We start from the raw sequence: 21711 nt of genomic DNA on the forward strand, positions 1-21711 counted from the left end.
GTATCTGAAACATATTTGAAAGAAGTAAATAATTTGTGATGTCTATACCAACTTGTTAGTATCTTAAAAATAATCTCAATAAAGTCCTTATGAGTAGAATTAGAATTACAATGTTTTTCAAACTACACTGAAAGGAAAATTAGTCCCATGAGAAGTTACAAAATTTCCAGCATACTAAGAATGCATTGCTCCAAGTACTGTTGATTGAAGGTGTGAACATGTTCTCAATTTCAGAAACATTAATGAGTGGTCAAAATCTCTAGTGGAGGTTGTGATATGCTGATTTTTAACAATCTGGGTCCAATCTACAAGAACTTTTTCCCCATTACTTTTAGAGCCTCTATTACCTCCTTATTTCTCAAACTATAGATCAGCGGGTTCAACATTGGAATCACAATACCATAAAATATAGAGGCCACTTTCATGTTCTCCTCAGAATTATCAGAATGAGGCTGCAAATACATGTATGATAGGGTTCCATAGAAAATGGTGACAGCTGTCAGGTGGGAGGCACACGTGGAGAAGGCTTTTTTCCTCCCTGTGGCAGAAGACATCTGCAGGATGGTGGCAAGGATATACATGTAGGAAAAGATGACGACCAACACAGTGAACATCAAATTAAATCCCACAAAAACAATCAGTAGCATGATGTTGACATCAGTGTTGGAGCACGAGAGGGCAAGAATTGGGGGAACATCACAGTAAAAGTGATTGATGGTGTTGGACTTGCAGAAATGCACTGAAAATGTAAACCCTGTGTGCACAGAAGCATTTATGGAGCCCATGAGGTAGGAACCACATACCAGTTGGATGCAGACTCTTCGGGACATGATTACAGGGTAGTGAAGAGGGTTACAGATGGCAACATATCGGTCCACTGCCATGGTGGCTAGGAGGTAACAGTCACTGGTGGCAAATGTTACATAAACCAATAATTGCATTGCACAGCCCTTGAAGGATATGGATTTATTTTCTACTATGAAGTTTTGCAGCATCTTGGGAGTGATGGCAGAGGTATAACAGATATCAACAAAAGCCAGATGCTGTAGGAAAAAGTACATGGGTGTCTGAAGTCTGGAATCTGTTTTGATGAGTAGGATCATTCCAACATTACCCACCACGGAGGTCACATAGATGACTAGAAATACAACGAAGAGGACATATCGAAACTTGTGTTGGGTGCCAAATCCCAGAAGAAAAAATTCCATCACGTCAGTGCTATTTCCTTTTGTCATGGCTACTGAAGTCTACAGAGGACCAAGGGGAGGACCAAAAGGGAAGGGAAATTTTTGTGACTTCTTGAAGGAAAAAAAAGTTCTTTCATTTCAGTCACCTGTTTTGAATTAGATTTTCATGGCAAACATTCACATGAGGACTCATTGCTCTCCAAGTATTCTATTTTCTTAAGAAGTAACTATCACAGCAAAAGTGGCATGTGAGCCATGAATTTATTTTCAACATGAAGACTCACTATTAATAATGTGTTTCTCTAAAAAACAGAGATTAAAACATGTTTCCAACATATTAAACAAGTATCCATATTCGTTTAAAGCCATATTTAAGTATGATTTTGTACCTTTTGAGCAACCTATGGTGTTTTTCAGACATTTATCACTTTGATCTTTGTCAATATCCTGAAATTAACAACATTTATTACAGAAATGTTCAGATATACATTGTCCACATATATTTGAATGTCTTGGTAACTATTCTTAGCATGCAGTCCCATCTTCACAATCCAGATCGTCCTCTCATTATATATATACATATATATATATCTCCACATAGAATTCTGAGTGATAGTCTTACATATCCAATGGTGTATTTTTCTTTTTAGTTATGGCCTAGCAGTAGGACAAATCATCTTGTATTAATAGATTATGATGACTTATGTTAAATCATAAATTGCTTTCTACTTTGAGTCCTGCTACCTTTGTACCTGGGTAGGTATACAGCTGAGGTGTTTTTATTCATAATCTGTCATATACTTACTGAAAACCCTCGAACTCTCCTATTCCAGAGACTTTATTCTTAAACACCATTCCATATTGCAGAGCCCTGCTATTTATCATAGGCTCTTGGAATGGCAGAGATTGACTTGCAGCTCATCAATACATTGGTCTTTTCTACTGGGCACAGATAGATCACCCTCCGTCCAAACTGCCTTATGTGTGGCTGTGATACATGTTCTGCTGATGGAACATGGGCAAAGCAGTGAATGCCACATGCAGGCTTGAAGCAGCTCCTCCCTGCTCCGTTCCAGCTGGAGTCATATGACTTTCTACTCCCTTTTTCTTCATCTGCTGGCTGGATACTGATCTTCAGTATCAAATTTCAGTATTTGGAAGCCATGCGCTAGGGGTGCCAGATGGAATGCAGCACACTCAGTTAGATTTGAATTGCAGATAAACAATATAATTTTTGTAGAATAAGTATAATCTAAGTACTTCATGGGAAATACTTAACACATTCCTCACTGTTTATCTGAAATGCACAGGTAACTGAACCTTTTGTGCTTTTATTTCCTGACTCTGGTGTCAACAGCACCTGTGATACTTATTTGTTCTCCTTGAGGCTGGGCTTTGTGTGACTATGTGGAGCAGAGTCCCCTGCCAGCAACCCATTTCCTCCACTGGATCAGATGTAATTAGCGTCTTCTATTATGATAAGTCACTGAGATCTGGGTGTTTATTCATCCCAACAGTTAGTGCTATTTTATTCCCCTGTCACTGCAGTCATGCTTTGCCTGTTTCTGAGGGACTTTTAGTCGCCTGAGACATGGTAATTTGGAGACTGCTTAGGGAAGAGCACAGTCTTGTGAGTGTGAGTTTTTGTATCATTCAGAATGCATTATTCTGCAAAAAAGAAAGCTTAACTTACATATTTCAATGGCATTTTTTTGTTCTTCCTATATATTGTCTATACTATTGTAATATTTGTCTTTCTAGGATTAATCAAAGTTAAGCATTTAAGGAAGCTCTTTCAACATAACTATCATAATATAACAGTGTCAAAGGACAACTGTATGTGAGGGTGTGGATGCAAAAATAACAGGATCAAATTTTATATGCAGTATCCCCCCCCAAAATAAGATTAACATTTTTCCAGAAATTTTACCTTCTAATGAATATTATTATATTAGCTGTTCTCAGGGTGCTAATAATTTAATGCCAGTGATAATGACAACAATGAAATAGTTTTTGTGAATTTTCCTCTGGTCATTGCTTTCAGAATCTGTGTCCCATTTTCATGCTTATCAGTCCAGAGTGGTAATTTTTTCCCTTTGGGGGATCATTCAAAACCAGTGAGAAGGTGGGAAGAATTACTTTTGAAAATCACATTCATTCTTCCCCTCCATGCAGTAGAATACAAAAGACAACGAGAAACTAGTTGGTAGAAAGCACCAGAACATGCTGGATGAAATTGGACAAAGATCATTAAGGAGGCCAATGGAGCTCATGAGCAAGGAAGGAGGGGCCCGGCCCTGAGGACTGAGCAGGAACCGGCCAACCAGAGCGCTGGCCCTGAGGGGACGCGCGGCTGCTACAGGGCTTCTGACACTACGGCAGACACAGACCCCGGGTTAAACACTTTCTCGGTATGCTGAGAGCATAAGGACTCAAACATACAATCTCAGTAAATAATGGCTTAGAAAAAGTGCCCTGGGAGGAAACATCTCGTGCTTTGGCACACACGCACACAAATGTTCCATCTAAGAACTGGTAACGACCACCCTGAATTCACATGGGTTTGGGTTTAAATTTGTGTTGTTATATAAGAAATTCACAGTATATTGTGCTGGCTTGTGAATAACTTAGCAACCTGGCAGAAACAAAGTAAAATCCCAAATAAGAACATACCAGATTCCTTCAGATTCCTGCAGATCAAAGCAGTGAAGCTGTAGTATAATCCAGAAATTAAAAAAACAAAAACAAAAACAATCAAGGCCAAAAATCACGCTGAGCAAAACGTTGTGGAAACAACACACAGATTTCAGTACCACAAGTGTTGGGGTACTGGAATGTTCAGGTACAGAATATAGAGTAAAAGGGTTTTATTTTTTAAATTTCTGTCACATCACCAGAGATGAAGGGATTATTCTGGTCTTGGGCTGAAACACCCTACGATCTTGATTCTCACCCTTTTGCTCCACCGTTTCTGACACACACAGCATTGATACATGGCGGCTTTTGAAGAAATGGGATTTGCTTTGTTTTACTTACACAAGAGTTTCCCCCAGATTCTCTGTCTGCAGCGTGTGCAGCCTGATCACCCACCAAGGTCTCTCTGTGTGGTTCCTTCTAATCAGGGAGTTTATAGCTGGGGCCTCAGGGATCCAAGCTGCTCCGCTGAGAATCTGGGTTTCCAGGGGCTGAGATGGAATTGGAATAAATGATGTTCCAGAGTCATTTTCTGTAACTCACTTAAACTTTGTAAAGAGGATAAATTAAATTCATGTTACTGTCATTAGGAACTCTCTCTGTGTGTGTTGTCTTGTTATAGAAAAACATTTTTAAGTTTTCTTGTTATGAATCATGTTGGACAATTTTTAATATGCCTAAGAATGTGCATTTTTGTCTATAAAGTTGACCTTGCCACCATAAGCACTAAAATACTTGACTAACTGTAAAAGAGAGATGGGAAGGTAGTCTAAGTTTAAGGGTATATGTCCCCAATGTGACAAATAGAGTTACTACTATTTGAATCTATTTTATATTATAACTTGGACTGTTCTAAATTTTAGTATTTGATGAAAAATTTAGATTTGATCCCTTTTTTGTTGTTTTCTGAAAATGTATGCTTTTAAAAAATCAGTTCTACTTAAAAGTGCCTTTTCTCCAGTTCCGTTTGTGCTATCAGACTTTTTTTGGTAACAGTCTGTGGGATAAGAGAATCTGAGAAGTATTTGGCTCTAAAGCTGGTAGGGTTACACTCTTAAGGTATCAGTAAAAAGAGAAAGCCAGGTTCCGGGTCTGAAGCTTTTGATGGAGAACCACGCCCAGGAAGGAGAGTCAGTGTCCAAGGCTGGTGAGCTGAAGTCCAACATTACCTACTACATAATTAGTGTCTAGGTTAAGACGGGTTCCGCTGACAGTAGAGGAAAACCAAACTTACATTGACTCACAAAATTGGGGCCTTATTTTTCCTTATGGAAACAGTTTCGATTTGAGTCTCATATTTTGTGATTTGCTTAACTTATGCGTATGCTGGTTGCCCCACAGTCTAACATGTCTACTAGCGGAAGACATCACATTCCCTTTGAAAGCAGACAATAAAACGGTCCATGAGGGGAGGGTGACAACCACACATATGTTCTTCATGAGGAAAACAAAAGCTTTCCCCAAATCAAGCAGACCCCTGCTTACATCTCATTGGCTGGGAACGTGTTATATAGAGAAACAGAAATCTCTGCTTTGCACAATCTCCCCAGCTACCTGACTTAGTGCATGTGAGGTGGACTGCATTGTCTGTGCAAATGGTGGCAGGTTTCCTATAGAATCTCTCTCCTCAGCCTCAGGAATATCTCAGAAGCCCTGATGATCTTGGGTAGCCCTCAAGCAATGGGGAGACCTGAATTAGTCTGTCAACCTCTTGTTCTTCAGAGGGACAGTTCTGTGGGCCATTCTACATAGTTCTACATAGTTCATCAAAGTCCCCTGTGGATTGAATTCCAGTTCCTCCAGTGAAAGTCAGCTAAGTTACTCACCCTTTCCTTGCTTTTGTCTTCCTGCAGCCCACATTTCATGTTCCTTCTCTCTGCTGCCTGGGAAAACCCCTGAAACAGTTAAGTGAACAGCATATCTGCGGTTCCCATAGGGTTTACGTCACTTCAGAACACCAATGGCAAGTTCAGGGATCCCCAGAGCCACCTTCATTTTTGGCTGGCTACAGATTTGGGAGTCTTGCCACAATCATTGTCAGGTTTGATAATTCACTAGAATGAATCAATGTTATGGACTGATTGTATGTGTCCCCCAAACTTCATCTATTGGCATCCTAACTTGCAATCAGGTGGTATTAGGAGGGGTGTTTGGAAAGATTAAGTCATGAGGGTGCATCTCTAAGAATGGGATTCATGACCTTATAGAAGAGGCCCCAGAAAGTGCTCTATCTCTTTTTTCACCATGTGAGGATACAAGGAGACATGGGCAGGATGCAGCACAGAAGAGGGCTCTCACTAGAAACCTTACCATGGCATTTTATTTTTATTATAACAAAAAGATACAAATTAGAAGCAGGAAAAGGAAGAAATGCATGGGGTTAACCTGCGAGGATTTTAAATGTGAAGCTTCCATCACCCTCACTGATGCATGTTGGGTAGATGTGCTGCATTGCCCCACATGTGGCAGTATTCGTGGAGTATTACCAACCAGGGGGGCTCAGCTGAGGCTGTGGTGTCCACAGTTCCTATTAGGGCTGTAGGACAGATTGCTCATGTGGCTGATCTGATTTTCATCCTCTCCAGGAAGCTCAGGATATATTGATAGTGACAAGTTCCTCTGGAGGTTGGAAGTGATAGAGCTTGTCCCAAATCTACCATCATGTATTACACTGTTAGACTGTCCAGCACCCAGGCCTCCTGGTAACAAAGAGACTCCTATTTGGAAGAGTCCTCCAGGGCTTAGAGAGCAGCACCCAGTAATTGAAGGCAAGGGGCAGACTTTCCTTCAGGTAAGATTATTTCTTCACTATAGCACCCCCCACCTTTATTACTTTCACCCAGTCCATATCCCAGGAATACAAAGTTAGATGCAGGTCACCCTGGCTACAATGGAAGCTGAGAAGTAAAATGTCTCTTTATCTGGGTGCATCACCATCCTCACAGTACACGAGTTGTTTTAGGAAGGAATGAGAGGAGAATTGTTAGTGGATAGAAAACCTACTATATTTTGGATAGCTAGTTAATCTCCTTAAGGGATATTAAATAGATTCTTTGTCTTTCTGCTCTGTGGGTATTCTCTTCTCCATGTCATTCTTGTTCTAAACTTTTATTTGAGATGTCACATTTTTTTTTACCTTCGTGTAGATCAATATTTTCTATAAAATTAGCTATCTGGCTAATCACTGACTTCTAATTTTGGTTGAAGAATTAAGCCTCTATTGATGAAAGAGATTGCTTATAAGGGAAACCCCATCAGGCTCTCAGCTGACTGAACCTTTACAGGCCAGAAGTGAATGGCATAACATATATGATGTATTGGAACAGAAGGACCTTCAACCAAGAATCCTCTATCCTGCAAGATAATCACTCATATTTCAGGGAGAGATTAAACAATTCCCAGATAAATGCAGACTCAAGAAATTTATAACCACTAAACCAGCATTATAGGATATACTAAAGGGACTGCTGTAAATGGGAATGTTGCTAAGACTAAATAGCAACAAACCAGTGACAATAAACATACAGTAAAAGTAGTAGGCCAATTGCTTATCAACCAAGTATGATATTAAAACAAAAGAAAAATAATAAAACCAACTATAAACAAAATATGTCAAGGGATACACAAAATGTGAAGATTATGACATCTAATACATAAACTGTGGAGGAGGAAGAAGAAAGAAAAATAAGTACTTTCAGATTTGTTTGAAATAGAGCAATTATCAACTTAATATAGAGTGTTGTATAGTCAGGAAGCTATCCTAGACCCTTACAGTAATCATAAACCTAAAGCCTATAGTAGACCGACAAAAAATTTTAAAAATCCAATATCAAACTAAGGGAAATCATCATTTGTCAAGAGTATAAGAGAGGAAGAAAGGAACAGAGAGGAGCTATAAAAACAACCAGAAAACAATAAAAGGACAATAAGTACATACCTATCAATAACTAATTTAAATGTAAATGTACTGAGTGCACCAACCAAAAGACACAGATGAGACCCATCTATATGCTGCCTACAGGAGACTCATTTTAGACCCAAAGATACACAGACTAAAGTGAAAGGTAGAAAAAGATAGCTCATGAAAATAATAGGGAGAAAAAAGCATGAGTGGCAATACTCATATCAGACAAAATCAATTCAAAAGAAAGACAAGAAATAAAGAAGGAGATTACATAATGATAAAGGGTTCAGTCCAACAAGAGGATATATCTATCCATCCAACTTAAGAGCACCTAAATATGTAAAACAAATATTCACAGAACTAAAGGGGTAAAAAGATGGCAACAGATTCATTTTTGGAGACTTTAACAAACCACTCAAATCAACAGACAGATTGACCAGAAAGAAAATAATAAAGGAAACAGAGGCACTGAACAATAAACTAGATCAGATGGACTGAACAGTTAACTATGGAACATTCCACCCAAAAGCAGCAGGATACACACTTTCCTCAAGTGTACATGAAACTATTCTCCAGATTAGATCAATACTAGGGCAAACAAAGAGCTTCAATAAATTCAAAAATATTGAAATTGTATCAGGCAACCTCTCACCACAATGGCATGAAACTGAAATAAGTTACACAAAGAAAACAAAAACCCTACATATATATGGAGGCTAAACAACATGCTTCTAAATAATCAATGGATCAATGAACAAATTAAAACAGAAATCAAGCAATACATGGAGACAAATGAAAACAAAAATTCAAGAGTCCAAAATTTGTGGTTTGCTACAAAAGTGTTCTATGAGGGAAGTGCATAGCAATATGGGCTAACCTCAAGAACCAAGTACAATCCAAATATACAGTCTAAACTCACAATTAAAGAAACTAGAAAAAGAAGAACAAATGAAGCATAAAACTAATAGGAGGAAGGACATAATAAAGATCAGAACAGAAATAAATAAAATAGAGAAGAATCAAATAATAGAAAAAAAATCTATGAAACCAACAGGTGGATCTTTGAGAATATAAACAAAGTAGATAAACCCCTAGCCACAGCTGTCACACAAAAATAGAGTACACCAATAAACAAAGTCAGAAATGAAAAAGGAATAGTCACAATGGATACCACAGAAATTCCTAGAATTAGTATGGAATTATATGAAAAACTATATGCCAATAAGTTGGACAACCTAGAAGAAATGGAAAAAATTCTAGAAAAATACAACCTTCCAAGACTGACGCAGGAAGAAACAGAAAACCTCAATAGACCAATTACCAGCAATGAAATTGAATGGGTAATCAAGAAACTCCTAACAAACAAAAACCCAGAACCAGATGTTTTCACAGCTGAATTCTACCAAACATTTAAAGGAGAGCTAATATTGATTCTTCTTAAAGTACTCCAAAAAGTAGAAGGGGGAATAGTTCCAAACTCATTCTGTGAGGCCAGCATCACTCTAATACAAAAAGCAGGCAAAGGCACTGTAATAAAAAGAAAATTCTAGACTATTATCCCTGATGAACACAGATGCAAAAATCCTCAGCAAAATATTAGCAAACCAAATTCAAAATACATCAAAAGGATCACCCATCACAACCATGTGGAATTTATCAGAGAGATGGAAGGATGTTATAATATTTATCAATCAATCAATATCACAAACCACATTACAAAAAGAAGGATAAAAACCACATAATATTTTCAATAGATGCTGAAAAAGCATTTGACAAAATTCAACATCCATTCATAAAAAAAAACTCTCAACAAAATGGGCATGGAGGGCACATACCTTCAACATTATAAAGGCCATCTCAGACAAACCCACAGCTCACTTCTTACTTAATGGCAAAAAGTAGAAAACTTTTCCTCTAAGATTGGGAACAAGAAAAGGATTTCTACTCTCACCATTTTTATTTGACATAGTACTAGAGATCTTAGCCATGGCAATCAGACAAGACAGAGATAAAAGGCATCTAAACTGATGAGGAAAAAGCTAAACTGTCACTATTTGCAGATGACATGATATTATACATAGAAAACCCTAAAGACTCCACCAAAAAGTTATTAGAAACTACTAACTGGATCCAGCAAAATTTCAGGATATAAAACTAATACAGAGAAATCTGTTGCATTCCTGTATACTAACACAGAACTAACAGAATGAGAAATCAGGAAAACAATTTCATTTACAACTGTATTAAAAAGAGTAAAATACCTAGGAACAAACCTAACCAAGGAGGTGAAAGACCTGTACTCTGAAAACTATAAGACACTCATGATAGAAATAAAGAAGACACAAATACATGGAAATCAATCCCATGCTAATGGATAGGAAGATTAATACTATCAAAATGGCCCTCCTGTCCAAAGCAATTTACAGATTCAATGCAATTCCTGTGAAAGTACCATTAGCAATTTTCAATGAACGAGTGTAAATAATCCTAAAATTCATAAGGACCACAAAAACCCCAATAGCTAAAGCTATCCTGAGGTAGAAGAACAAACATAGAGGTATTATGTTCCTTGACATCAAGCTATATTACAAAGTTACAGTAATCAAAACATTATGGTACTGGCATAAGACCAGACCCATAGATCAGTGGAACAGCATAGAGAGCCCAAATATAAACCCATGCATATATATTGTCAATTAATATATGGAAAAGGAGCCAGGAATACACAGTGGGAAAAAGACAGCCTCTTCAGTAAAAGGTGATTAGACAGATACATGCAAGAGAATGAAAATGGACTATTGTCTAACTCCATACACAAAAGTTATTTGAAATGGATCAAAGACCTGAAGTAAGACATGAAACCATAAAACTCTTAGAAGAAAACATTAGCAAGTATCTGTTGAACATAAATATGAGCAATTTTTTCCTGGATACATTTCCCTGGGCAAGGGAAACAAAATAAAAAATGAACAAGAGGGACCAGACCAAACTAAAAAGCTGCCATACAGCAAAGGCATCATCATCAGAACAAAAAGGCAACCTACAGTATGGAAGAAAATATTTGTAGGTGATTCATCTGATAAGGGGTTAACAAACAAAATATATAAAGAACCCATAGGCCTCAACACTAAAAAAACAAGTAACCTGATAAAAAATGGGCAGAGGACCTAAACAGACATTTCTTCAAAGAAGAAATACAGATTACAAGTAGGCATATTAAAAGATGTCCCACATTTCTATCATCAGGGAAATACAAATCAAAACCACAGTGAGATATCAAGTCACACCATTTAGAATGACCAATATCCAAAGAGAAGAAATAACCAGTGTTGGCAAAGATGTGGGGAAATGGGAACCCTAGTATACTGTTGGTGGGATTGTAAATTGGTACAACCACTGTGGAAAGCAGTATGGAGATTTCTCAACAAAACAAAACAAAACAGAAATACCATTTGACCCAGTATTTCCACTCCTAGGAATTTGCCTGAAGAAAACAAAATCCCTGATTTGAGATGATATATGCACTCCTATGTTTATCACCGTACTGTTTGCAATAGCCAAGATATAGATGCAACCTAAGTGTCCATCAATAGATGAATGGATAAAGAAGAGGTGGTATATATACACAATGGAATATTATTTAGCCATTAAAAAAAGAAATCCTGCCATTTGCTACAACATGGATGGATCTAGAGAGTATTATGTTCTGTGAAATAAGCCAGGCCATGAAAGACAACTATCATATAATTTCACTTATTTGTGGAATATAAAACAATGAAACAGAACAAACAAAACAGCAATAGACTTGTAGATATTGAGAAGTAACTAGTGGTTACCATGGGGAAGGGGTTAGAGTGGATGGGTGGGAAGAGATGGGGATATAGAGTTACAATAATTCTCAGTTATAATATAAATTGGTCACAGGGATGGTAGAACAGTATTGAGTATATAGTCAATGATTCTATAGCATCTGTCTATGTTAAGAGATGGTACCCACAGTAGTGGGGTGAGGATTTAATAATATGGGTAACTGTTGAACCACTGTGTTGTATATTTGAAACCAACGTAAGATTGTATATCAATGATACTTCAATTAGAAAATTCATTCATATTAAAAAAAAGAAGAAAATCTTACACAAATGTGAAGACTGTGGGAAAACAAAGTTCTGTTGCTTTCAAATATTTTATGTCATTATTTTGGCAACTAGGGTGATTCTAATCACATGACTTATAAAAATAAAATAATGGCAATAAAAATGTATTTAAATAGTGTTCTTTAAAAAAAAAAAAGAATTGAGCCTCTATCATAGTGATTGTCTGGATGTGATTGGGCGACTGGATGGTCTAACAATGGAATGGATGGGAGCTTTGGGACGTGTCCTATCAGTTCCAACTTCCAGAGGCACATGAGACTAACAGTACATCCTGAATCTCCGGGAGAGGCTGGGAAATAAAAGATCAGCCACATGAGCAATACTTTTGTGATAGTTGCTGACCCAAAGAGCCCTTCTAAAACATGGGCTGTTATGAGAACAGTTACTGGTAGTGTGCTGTACCTGGTATTCTTTCTAATTTTAGTGACTACAGTCAAGTTTTCTCTGTGTATTCTCTTCTTGCATTCAGTAAGACTTAATGAGCATTAGTACATTCCTGAAGGTATTAGATGCTGGGGATACAAGCATGAGGAAACCACAAATCATGTTTACAGAGATTAAATTTGAGTGTTTCTCATATACATACCTATGGCAAGATAAATCATATTTAGCCAGTGAATTTGAACTAACTTGTTACATCAGAAAAAGAAAGCCCATACAATCCCCAATCATAACATTTTGCAAAACTGTAGCTTAAGCTCAAAACTTAGGTGTTGACATTGATGCATCTCACTGATCTTATTCAGGTATCACCAGTTTTACTACTACTCATTTTGTGTGTGTGTTTCTAAAAAGTCCTATATGACATGCATAGGTTTCTGGACTCAACACTACAGTCAAGATAATGGATAGTTTGCAAGTCTCAAGGCTTTCTTGTAATTGTTTTTTTTAAAATAAACATCCCTATCCCATTGTTCACTACCCTCTATCTTTCTTCCTAATCAGGAATGATTCTTCCCTCTTCTATCCCTAACTGAGGGAAAACATTATCTGTCCTCCATTATAGAATACTGCCAATTTTCAAATGTGTCATTTAAAAGGAAACATACAGTCTATAATCTTTGGGATTGGCTTTTTTCATTCAGTGTAATTCTCTGGAGTTTCATTGAGGGAATTTAATTGATACTCATAAGTGTTGTGTGTATCAGTAATTCATTCATTTTTATTCTGGAGTGCTTTTGCTTCTTAGGAGGGTTTCCTCTTGATGGTTGAGCTTTGGGCTTCCACTTCATGGATATTTGCTTCGTCTTTGTCTTGTCTGGCCTTTAGTATCCTTCCAGTCTATTCTCTCAGTCCATTCTATTCTAGTTTGTAAATAAGTCCTATAGCTCCATCCTGCCCTGTTTGGAAAAGGAGTCTTTTATTTTATTTTTTGCATAACTCAAATGCATCCTAAATCTTGTACTAGAGGTACTGTTTAATAGCATTATGGGCCCACAGTGACTGTATATCAGGCCCTCAGTAAATGTTTGAAATTGCAGGTAAACCAATGAATGGGTGCACAAAGTACTGATTCAACCAGGCTAGACCAAACAGCCTCAAGTGTAGCTGATGTTTTACTAAATAATATATGATTATGTAGCATTGGCCATTGCTAATCCATATAGTCAGAAAGGAAGGTCCTCTCTTGGGTAAGTGCTAACAATCACTAATCATTCCTGATTCAGAATCCAGATCAACTGTTTCTTCCTGCACAGAAGCCTCAGGGATTGCCCTGGTCTTGCTGATTTATCACAGAGCTTATTTCCTTTTGGGATTTTTTTCTACCTCAGTATTGAATGCAGATTACCATGTGATTCTCCACTTTACACCCTATTTCCAGTTTGGCCGCTTAGACTTCCAAACATGTACTAAGTTTTTCTTTGTCTTATCATTTTCTCCCAGCTTTACTGAGGTATAATTGATATAATTTGTACATATTTAAGGTGTATAATTTGATAAAGGTGTATATTACAAAATGATCACTATAACCAACCTCATTAACATATCCATCAACATACATAATTATCACTTTCTTTTTTGTAGTGACAATGTTTAAAGTCACCCTCTTAGCAAATTTCTAGTTATGATACAGTATTTTAACAATAGTCCCATGCTGTACACTAGTCTCCAGTTTTCCTCTCCAGGGCCTCAGGACATCCTCTGTGTCCTTTGCCAATGACTGTCCAGCAGTTGCCCCTGCTCCTGGTCTTTAAGATACTTGTACATTCCCTTCCCATAGGTCTTCCTTTATAAAGACCGATTCTTTGCTGTGAGAGTCTGGTCATCCTATATGGACTGCACGTGAATTTTTTGTCCTCCATCACAATTCGTACAGGTTATCACATTTGAAAACGTATCTTCCCATGCCCAATATGCCTTTTGCTTTTTCCTAGTACATTTTCTTGGAATTTCACTAGACTGTCTGGTGTTTTTGGTGTGAAACTTGCTCTTTCTGCTAGTTAGCATGGTATCTCTAGATTCACAAATGGGTTTCCATCAATTACCCTCAATCTATCTACTCCAGCTTTTTTTGTTAACAGTTTATGTTTCTGATTTAATAGGCCTCTGTTCAACTTCTCACTATACTCCTAGTTGAAAGTTATTTGTCTGGACTAAAATGATTGTTATGTCTTTCATAAATAAATGTAAATGAATGGTCATTATTTAGATTTTTAAATTCATCTATATTCTAGATGGATCTAGATTTTCTATCTCTGTTGAAGAGAGACATAGACTTTCCATCTCTGTTGGAGATAGAGAAAAAGTTTGTAGAAGCTTTTTACCTTTTGCAAGATAACTTGCAAGAAAGAGATGGATTCAAGTATAGAGGGTAATGAATGGGAAAGATAAGTCATAACATTACATAAAACAGAAATGTTTTCAAGTGCTAGAGAATGTAACCGATATGTGAAAGTGTGAATGTACAGCCTGAGTCATAAGTGCTTTTCAAAGCTGTATGTTTACCTTACATTGAGCTTTATATTTACAGTAATTAATATAAAGCATATGAAGAAACTGTAGATGATTTGGGGACCTCATTGAAATGAATGGAAAACTCTGAGTTTCAATCTTTGTAATGATTATGTACCAAAGAGAGTTTTCTAGTCTTTAAGAATGTATCTGAAACATATTTGAAAAAACTAAAAAATTTGTGATGTCTATACCTACTTGTTAGTATCTTAACTAATCTCAATAAAGCCTTACGGGCAGAACTAGAATTAGATGTTTTTCAAACTATGTTGAAAGGATAATTAGTCCCATGACATATTACAAAATTTCTCGCATATTAAGAATGAATTTCTACAAGTAGCATTTGTTGAAAATGTGAATATATTCTCAAATACAGAAACATTAATGAGTGGTCAACATCTCCAGTGGAGGCTGTGATGTGCTGAATTCTATCAATTTGGGTCCAATCTACAAGAACTTTTTCCCATTACTTTTAGAGCTTCCAGTACCTCCTTATTTCTCAAACTATAGATCAGTGGGTTCAACACCGGAATCATGATACCATAAAATACGGAGGCCACTTTCATGGTCTCCTCAGAATTATCAGAATGAGGCTGCACATACATGCAACATAGGGTTCCACAGAAAATGGTGACAGCTGTCAGGTGGGAGGCACATATGGAGAAGGCTTTTTTCCTCCCTGTGGCAGAAGACATCTGCAGGATGGTGGCGAGGATATACGTGTAGGAAAAGATGACGACCAACACAGTGAACATCAAGTTAAATCCCACAAAGACAGTTAGCAGCACGATGTTGATGTCAGTGTTGGAGCCGGAGAGGGCAGGAACTGGGGAACATAACAGAAAAAATGATTGATGGTGTTGGACTTGCAGAAGTACAGAGAAAATGTAAACCCTGTGTGCACAGAAGCATTTATGGAGCCCATGACATAGGAACGACATACCAATTGCATGCAGATTCTTCAGGACATGATTATGGGGTAGTGAAGTGGTTTACAGATGGCAACATATCTGTCCACTGCCATGGCAGCTAGGAGGTAAAAAAAAAAAATGCAAATATTGCATAAACCAGTAATTGCAATACACAGCATTTGAAGGATATGGATTTATTTTCTACTAAGAAGCTTTTGTAGCATCTTGGGAGTGATAGTGGAGCTATAGCACATATCAACAAAAGCCAGATGCTGTAGGAAAAAGGACATGGGTGTCTGAAGTCTGGAATCTGTGTTGATGAGTAGGATCATTCCACCATTACCCACCACGGAGGTCACATAGATGACTAGAAATACAATGAAGTACCGACACTTTTCTTGGGTGCCGAATCCCAGAAGAAAAAATTTAGTCACGTCAGTGCTATTTCCTTTTGTCATGGCTACTGAAGTCTAGCTAGGACAAAAAGAAGAATCAAAAAGAAGGGAAATATTTCTGTGACTTCTTGAAGGAAAAAGGGCTTTTACATTTCAGTCTTCTTTTTTAAATTAGATTTTCATGGCACAACATTCACAACAGTTTATGGCTTTCCAAGTATTCTTCTTTTTTCTTGATAAATAACTACCACAACAAAAGTGGTATGTGAACTATGGATTCCTTTTGAAAATGAAGATTTCATAGAAGATGAATGACTACAAATACGTGTGATTCTAAGAAACACAGCTTTCCACAGGTTGAGTATTTTAAACAGGTTCCCTATTTGCCTATAACAATATTCAATTATGATTTTGTACCTTTTCAACAACCTGTAGTGTTTCTCAGCCATTCATCATTTTGATCCAGATCAATTTCCTGATATTAGTAGCATTAATTAGAGATTGAGCATTATTTATGGTCAGATATATTTAAATATCACTGTACAACTATTCTTGGCATGCAGTTCCATCTTTACAAGCCTGATATCCTCTAATGTTTTATATATATATATATATATATATGTGTATGTATACACACACAGACCTCTGAGAGATAGTCTTGCATTTCAGATTGGAGTATTTTTCTTTTTAATTAGAGCCTAGCAGCAAGACAAATCATATAATAATAATGTTATTAATAGATAATAATGGGTTATTGCCAAATCATAAATTTTTTTTCTACATTGAGTCCTGCTACCTCTGTACCTGGTTTGGTATACAGCTGAGTTGTTTTGATCCATTATTTGTCATGTACTGCAAGCCCTCAAACTCCCATATTCTAGAGTCTTTGAAACACCATTCCACACTGCTGAGCACGGCTCATATATCAGAATGAGCAGAAACTGACCTGCAGCTCATCCACGCATTTTTCTTTTCTTCTGGGCAGAGTTAAACCCCCTCCTTCCAAACTTCCTTACGTGTGGTTGTGATACCATGTTCTGCTGATGGAAGGTGGGCAGCAGTACTGGATGTGATGTGTACGCTCCCACCAGCTCCTCCCTGCTGTTTACACATGGGAACCATATGACTTTCTACTCCCTTTCTTCCTCACCTGCTGGTTGGATATTGACATTGAGGGAAACTTTGGAAGCCATGTGTTGGGGTTGCCAGATAGAACACAGCAAACTCAGTTACATTTGAATTGCAGATGAAAACATAATTTTTGTAGCATAAGTATGATCTAAGGACTATATGGGAAATACATAACACATGTCTCACTGTTAATCTGAAATTCACATTTAATTGAGTGTCTTGTATTTTATTTACTGACTCTGGCAGACACACCTGTGATGCCTTTTTATTCTCTTTCAGGCTGGGCTCTTGAATGACTGTGTAGAGCAAGGTCCCCCTGCCAGCAACTCATTTCCCCTGCTGGATTTTATGTGGTTGGGAACTTCTATTGTGATAAGACTTGTACTGAGATGCTGGGTATGCATTTATCCCAACAGCTACTCTATTTCATTCCACTGTCACTGCAGTCATGCTTTGCCTATTCACGAGGGACCTTTAGTCTCCTGAGACATGGTAATTTGGAGACTGCTCAGGGACGACGGGACTCTTGTGAGTGTGAGTCTTTGTATCATTCAGAATGCATTATTCTGCAAAAAAGAAAGCTTAACTTACAGTATTTATTTTTGTTCTCTATATATTGTCATTATTTTGTTCTCTATAAATTGTCTGGAATATTGTAATATTTGTCTTTCTAGGATTAATTTAAGTTAAGCATTTAATAAGTTCTCTAAACCTATCATAAGTGTCAAATGGCAACTGCATGTGAAGATGTGGCTGCATAATGGGATAAAATTTCATATGCTATATATCCCCCAAAACTAAGATTAATATTTTCCCAGAAATATTACCTTTAAATGAATATTGTCCTATGCATTGTGCTTTGGGTGCTAAATATTTAATGCCAGTGATAATGCCTCTAACAAAATAGTTTCTGAGACTTTTCCATTGGTAATTGCTTTCAGCATCGTAAACCCAATTTCATGAGTATAAATCAGGAGTAGTAATTTTTTCCTTTTGATAAAATTCAACATCAATTCATGATAAAAACTCTCAGCGAAATGGGTATGGTGGGCATATACCCAGCATAATAAAGGCCATATATGACCAACCCAGAGCTCATACTTAATAGTGAAAAGCTGATATCTTTTCCTCTAAGATCAAGAATAAGATAAGGATGTCCACTCTCTCCACTTTTATTCATCACGGTACTGGAGATCCTATCCATGGTAATCAGACAGACGAAGAGATGAAAGGCATCCAATTATGTAAGGAAAAAGTTAAGTGTCACTATTTGCAGATGACATGATATTATGTATAGAAAACCCTAAAGACTCCACCAAGAAGTATTAGAACTAATAACTGCATTCAACAAAGTTGCAGGATACAAATCAATATAAAGAAACCTGTTGCATTCCTACCTACAAACAATGAACTAGGAGAAAGAGAAATCAGGAAAACAAATTGCGTCAAAAAGAATACAACACTAGGAATAAACCCAACCAAAAAGGGGAAAGAGCTATACTCTCAAAACTATAAGAAGTCATGAGAGAAATTAAAGACGCAAATAAATGCAACTCTATTTAGTGCTCATGGATAGGAAGAATTAATACTGCCAAGCAATATACGGATTCAATGCAATCTGTATGAAAATATCATTAGCAGTTTTCAATGATCTAGTGCAAATAATCCTAAAATTCACATGGAAATCCAAAAGACCCCAATGGCTAAAGCCATCCTGAGAAAGAAGAACAAAGCTAAGAGTATTAAGCTCCCTGACTATAAGCTATACTTCATAGCTATGGTAATAAAAATAGTTTGGTACTGGCACAAAAACAGACCCATAGACCAATGGAATAGAATAGAGAGCTTAGATTTATACCCGTGCAAATATGGTCAATCAATATATGATAAAGGAGCCATGAGTATACAATCCAGAAAGACAGCCTTTTCAATAACTGATGCTGGGCAAATAGGACGGATACATGCAAGAGAATGAAAATGGATTACTGTCTAACTCCATACACAAGAGTAAACCGAAAATGGATCAAAGACATGAATGTAAACCATGAATCTATAAAACTCTAATAAGAAAACATAGGCAAAAATCTCTTGAACATAAGTATGAGCAGTTTTATCCTGGACACATCTACTCAGGTAAGGGAAAAAAATAAAAAATGAACAAGTGGAACTACATCAACTAAAAAGCTTCTGTACAGCTAAGGACTCCAACAGCAGAACAAAGAGGCATACCACAGTATGGGAGAATTTATTTGTAATCAATTCATTCACCCAATAAAGGGGTTAACATAAAAATATGCAAAGAATTCATATGCCTCAACACCAAAACAACAAATAACCTGATTAAAAAATGGGTGCAAGCCCTGATCAGGCATTTATCTAAAGAAGAAATACAGATGGCTAGAAGGCACATGAAAAGATGCTCCACACTTCTAGTCATCAGGAAAATGCAAATCAAATCCACAATGAGATATCACATCACACCAGTTACAATGGCTGCTATCTGAAAGACAAGAAGTATCAAGTGTTGGCAAAGAAGTGAAGAAATGGGAACCTTCCTATACTATTGGTGGGAATGTAAATCAGTACAACTGCTGTGGAAAGCAGTGTGGTTTCTCAAAAAATCAAAAATAGAAATACCATTTAACCCAGTAATTCTAGTCCTAGAAATTTACCAAAGGAAACAAAATTCCTGATTCAAAATGATATATGCACCCTATGTGTATTGTTCACTTTTTACAGTAGTCAAAGTATGGAAGCAACCTGTGTCCGTCAATAGATGAGTGGATAAACAAGAGGTGGTACATATATATATACACAATGAATATTATTCAGCCACAAAACAGAAATCCTGCCATTTGCAATGACATGGATGAATCTAGAGCGTATTATGCTCAGTGAAATAAGCCAGGCAGAGAAAGACAAAAAGCAGGTGATTTCACTTATTTGTGGAATATAAAAACAAAGCAAAACAGAATGAAGAAAACAGCAGTAGACTCATAGATACTGTGGGAGGTGTTGGGGTGGGTGGATCGGGATGCTGAGAGATCTAAAGGGGCACAAAAATTCTCAATCATAATATAAGTTGGTCACAGGGACAGTAGTACAGCATGGAGAATACAGTCAATGATTCTGTAGCATCTTTGCATGTTGATAGATAGTAACTGCACTAGTGGGGGTGAGGGTTGGGTAACTGTTGAACCACTGTGTTGTATACTTGAAACCAATATAAGATTGTATATCAACAATACCGCAATAAAAAAATTCACTAACATTGAAAATAAAAAGAATAACAAATGTGAACACTACGGGAAAATGAAATTTTATTGAATGTTTTCAAACACATTATCTCATTATTTTGTCAACTTGGGTGATTTCTAACCACATGTCTTATGAATAAAATAATGACAATAAAAATGCATTTGCATAGTATTCTTAAAAAAAAAAAGAATTGAGACTCATCACAGTGATTGCCTGGATGTGATTAGGCCACTAGATGGGCTAATACTGTAATTGATAATGGGAGCTTTGAGACATGTCTTATCAGTTCCAACCTCAGCAGGAACATGAGACTAACAGTACATCCTGAACCTCTGAACCTCTGTGAGAGGTTGGGAAGTAAAGATCAGCCACATGAGCAGTACGCTTTTGTGACAGTTGCTGACCCAAAGGGCCCTTCTAAAACATGGGCTGTTATGAGAACAGTTACTGGTAGTGTACTGTAGCTGGTATTCTTTCTAATTTTAGTGACTATAGTCAAGTTTTCTGTGTGTAATCTCTCTTCTTGCATTCAGTAAGACTTAATGAGCACTGAGTACATTCCTGAAATTATTAGATGCTGGGGATACAATCTGATCAAAACACAAATCATTGTGTTTACAGAGATTAAATTTGAGTGCTTCCATATAAATACCTTTGGTAAGATAAATCATATTTGGCAAGTGAATTTAAATTAACTTGTTACAGCAGCAGTAGAAAGCCAATACAAGCCCCATTCACAACATTTTGCAAAAACAATAGCTTCATGTCAAAACCAGGATGTTGACATCGATTCATCCCACTGATATTATTCAGGTATCACTTTTTACTACTACCCTTTTTCTGTGTGTGTTTGTATAAAGTTCTATAAAATAAGTTTGACATGTGTAGGTTTCTGGACTCAACACCATAGTTAAGCTAATGAATAGTTTCCACACCACAGGGATTGTCTATTATTGTTTTTTATAACCATCTCTACCCGTCCTTCCCCACTCCATTCTTCTTCCCTCCTTTATCCCTGACCTAGGAAAACATTTTGTCCTACATTCTAAAATATTGCCAACTTTAAAATGTGTCATTTAAATGGAACCATATAGTCTATAACCTTTGGGATTGGCTTTTTTCATT

The 21711-nt window shown here is 37.0% G+C and overlaps 1 protein-coding gene and 1 pseudogene across 1 annotated transcript; both read right to left on the reverse strand.

Annotated features, from left to right (window-relative positions):
• Nucleotides 1-305: 305 nt before the first annotated feature.
• Nucleotides 306-1425, reverse strand: LOC118909758 (putative olfactory receptor 5AK3). The gene has a single exon (XM_036880498.2). It carries the CDS (start codon nt 1233-1235, stop codon nt 306-308), a length of 930 nt encoding a protein of 309 aa, XP_036736393.2. The 5' UTR covers nt 1236-1425.
• A 13756-nt stretch (nt 1426-15181) lies between these two features.
• Nucleotides 15182-16260, reverse strand: LOC118909744 (olfactory receptor 5AK2-like; annotated as a pseudogene).
• Nucleotides 16261-21711: the final 5451 nt, after the last annotated feature.

Source organism: Manis pentadactyla, chromosome 9, assembly GCF_030020395.1.
Source record: "Manis pentadactyla isolate mManPen7 chromosome 9, mManPen7.hap1, whole genome shotgun sequence".
Taxonomy (NCBI): domain Eukaryota; kingdom Metazoa; phylum Chordata; class Mammalia; order Pholidota; family Manidae; genus Manis; species Manis pentadactyla.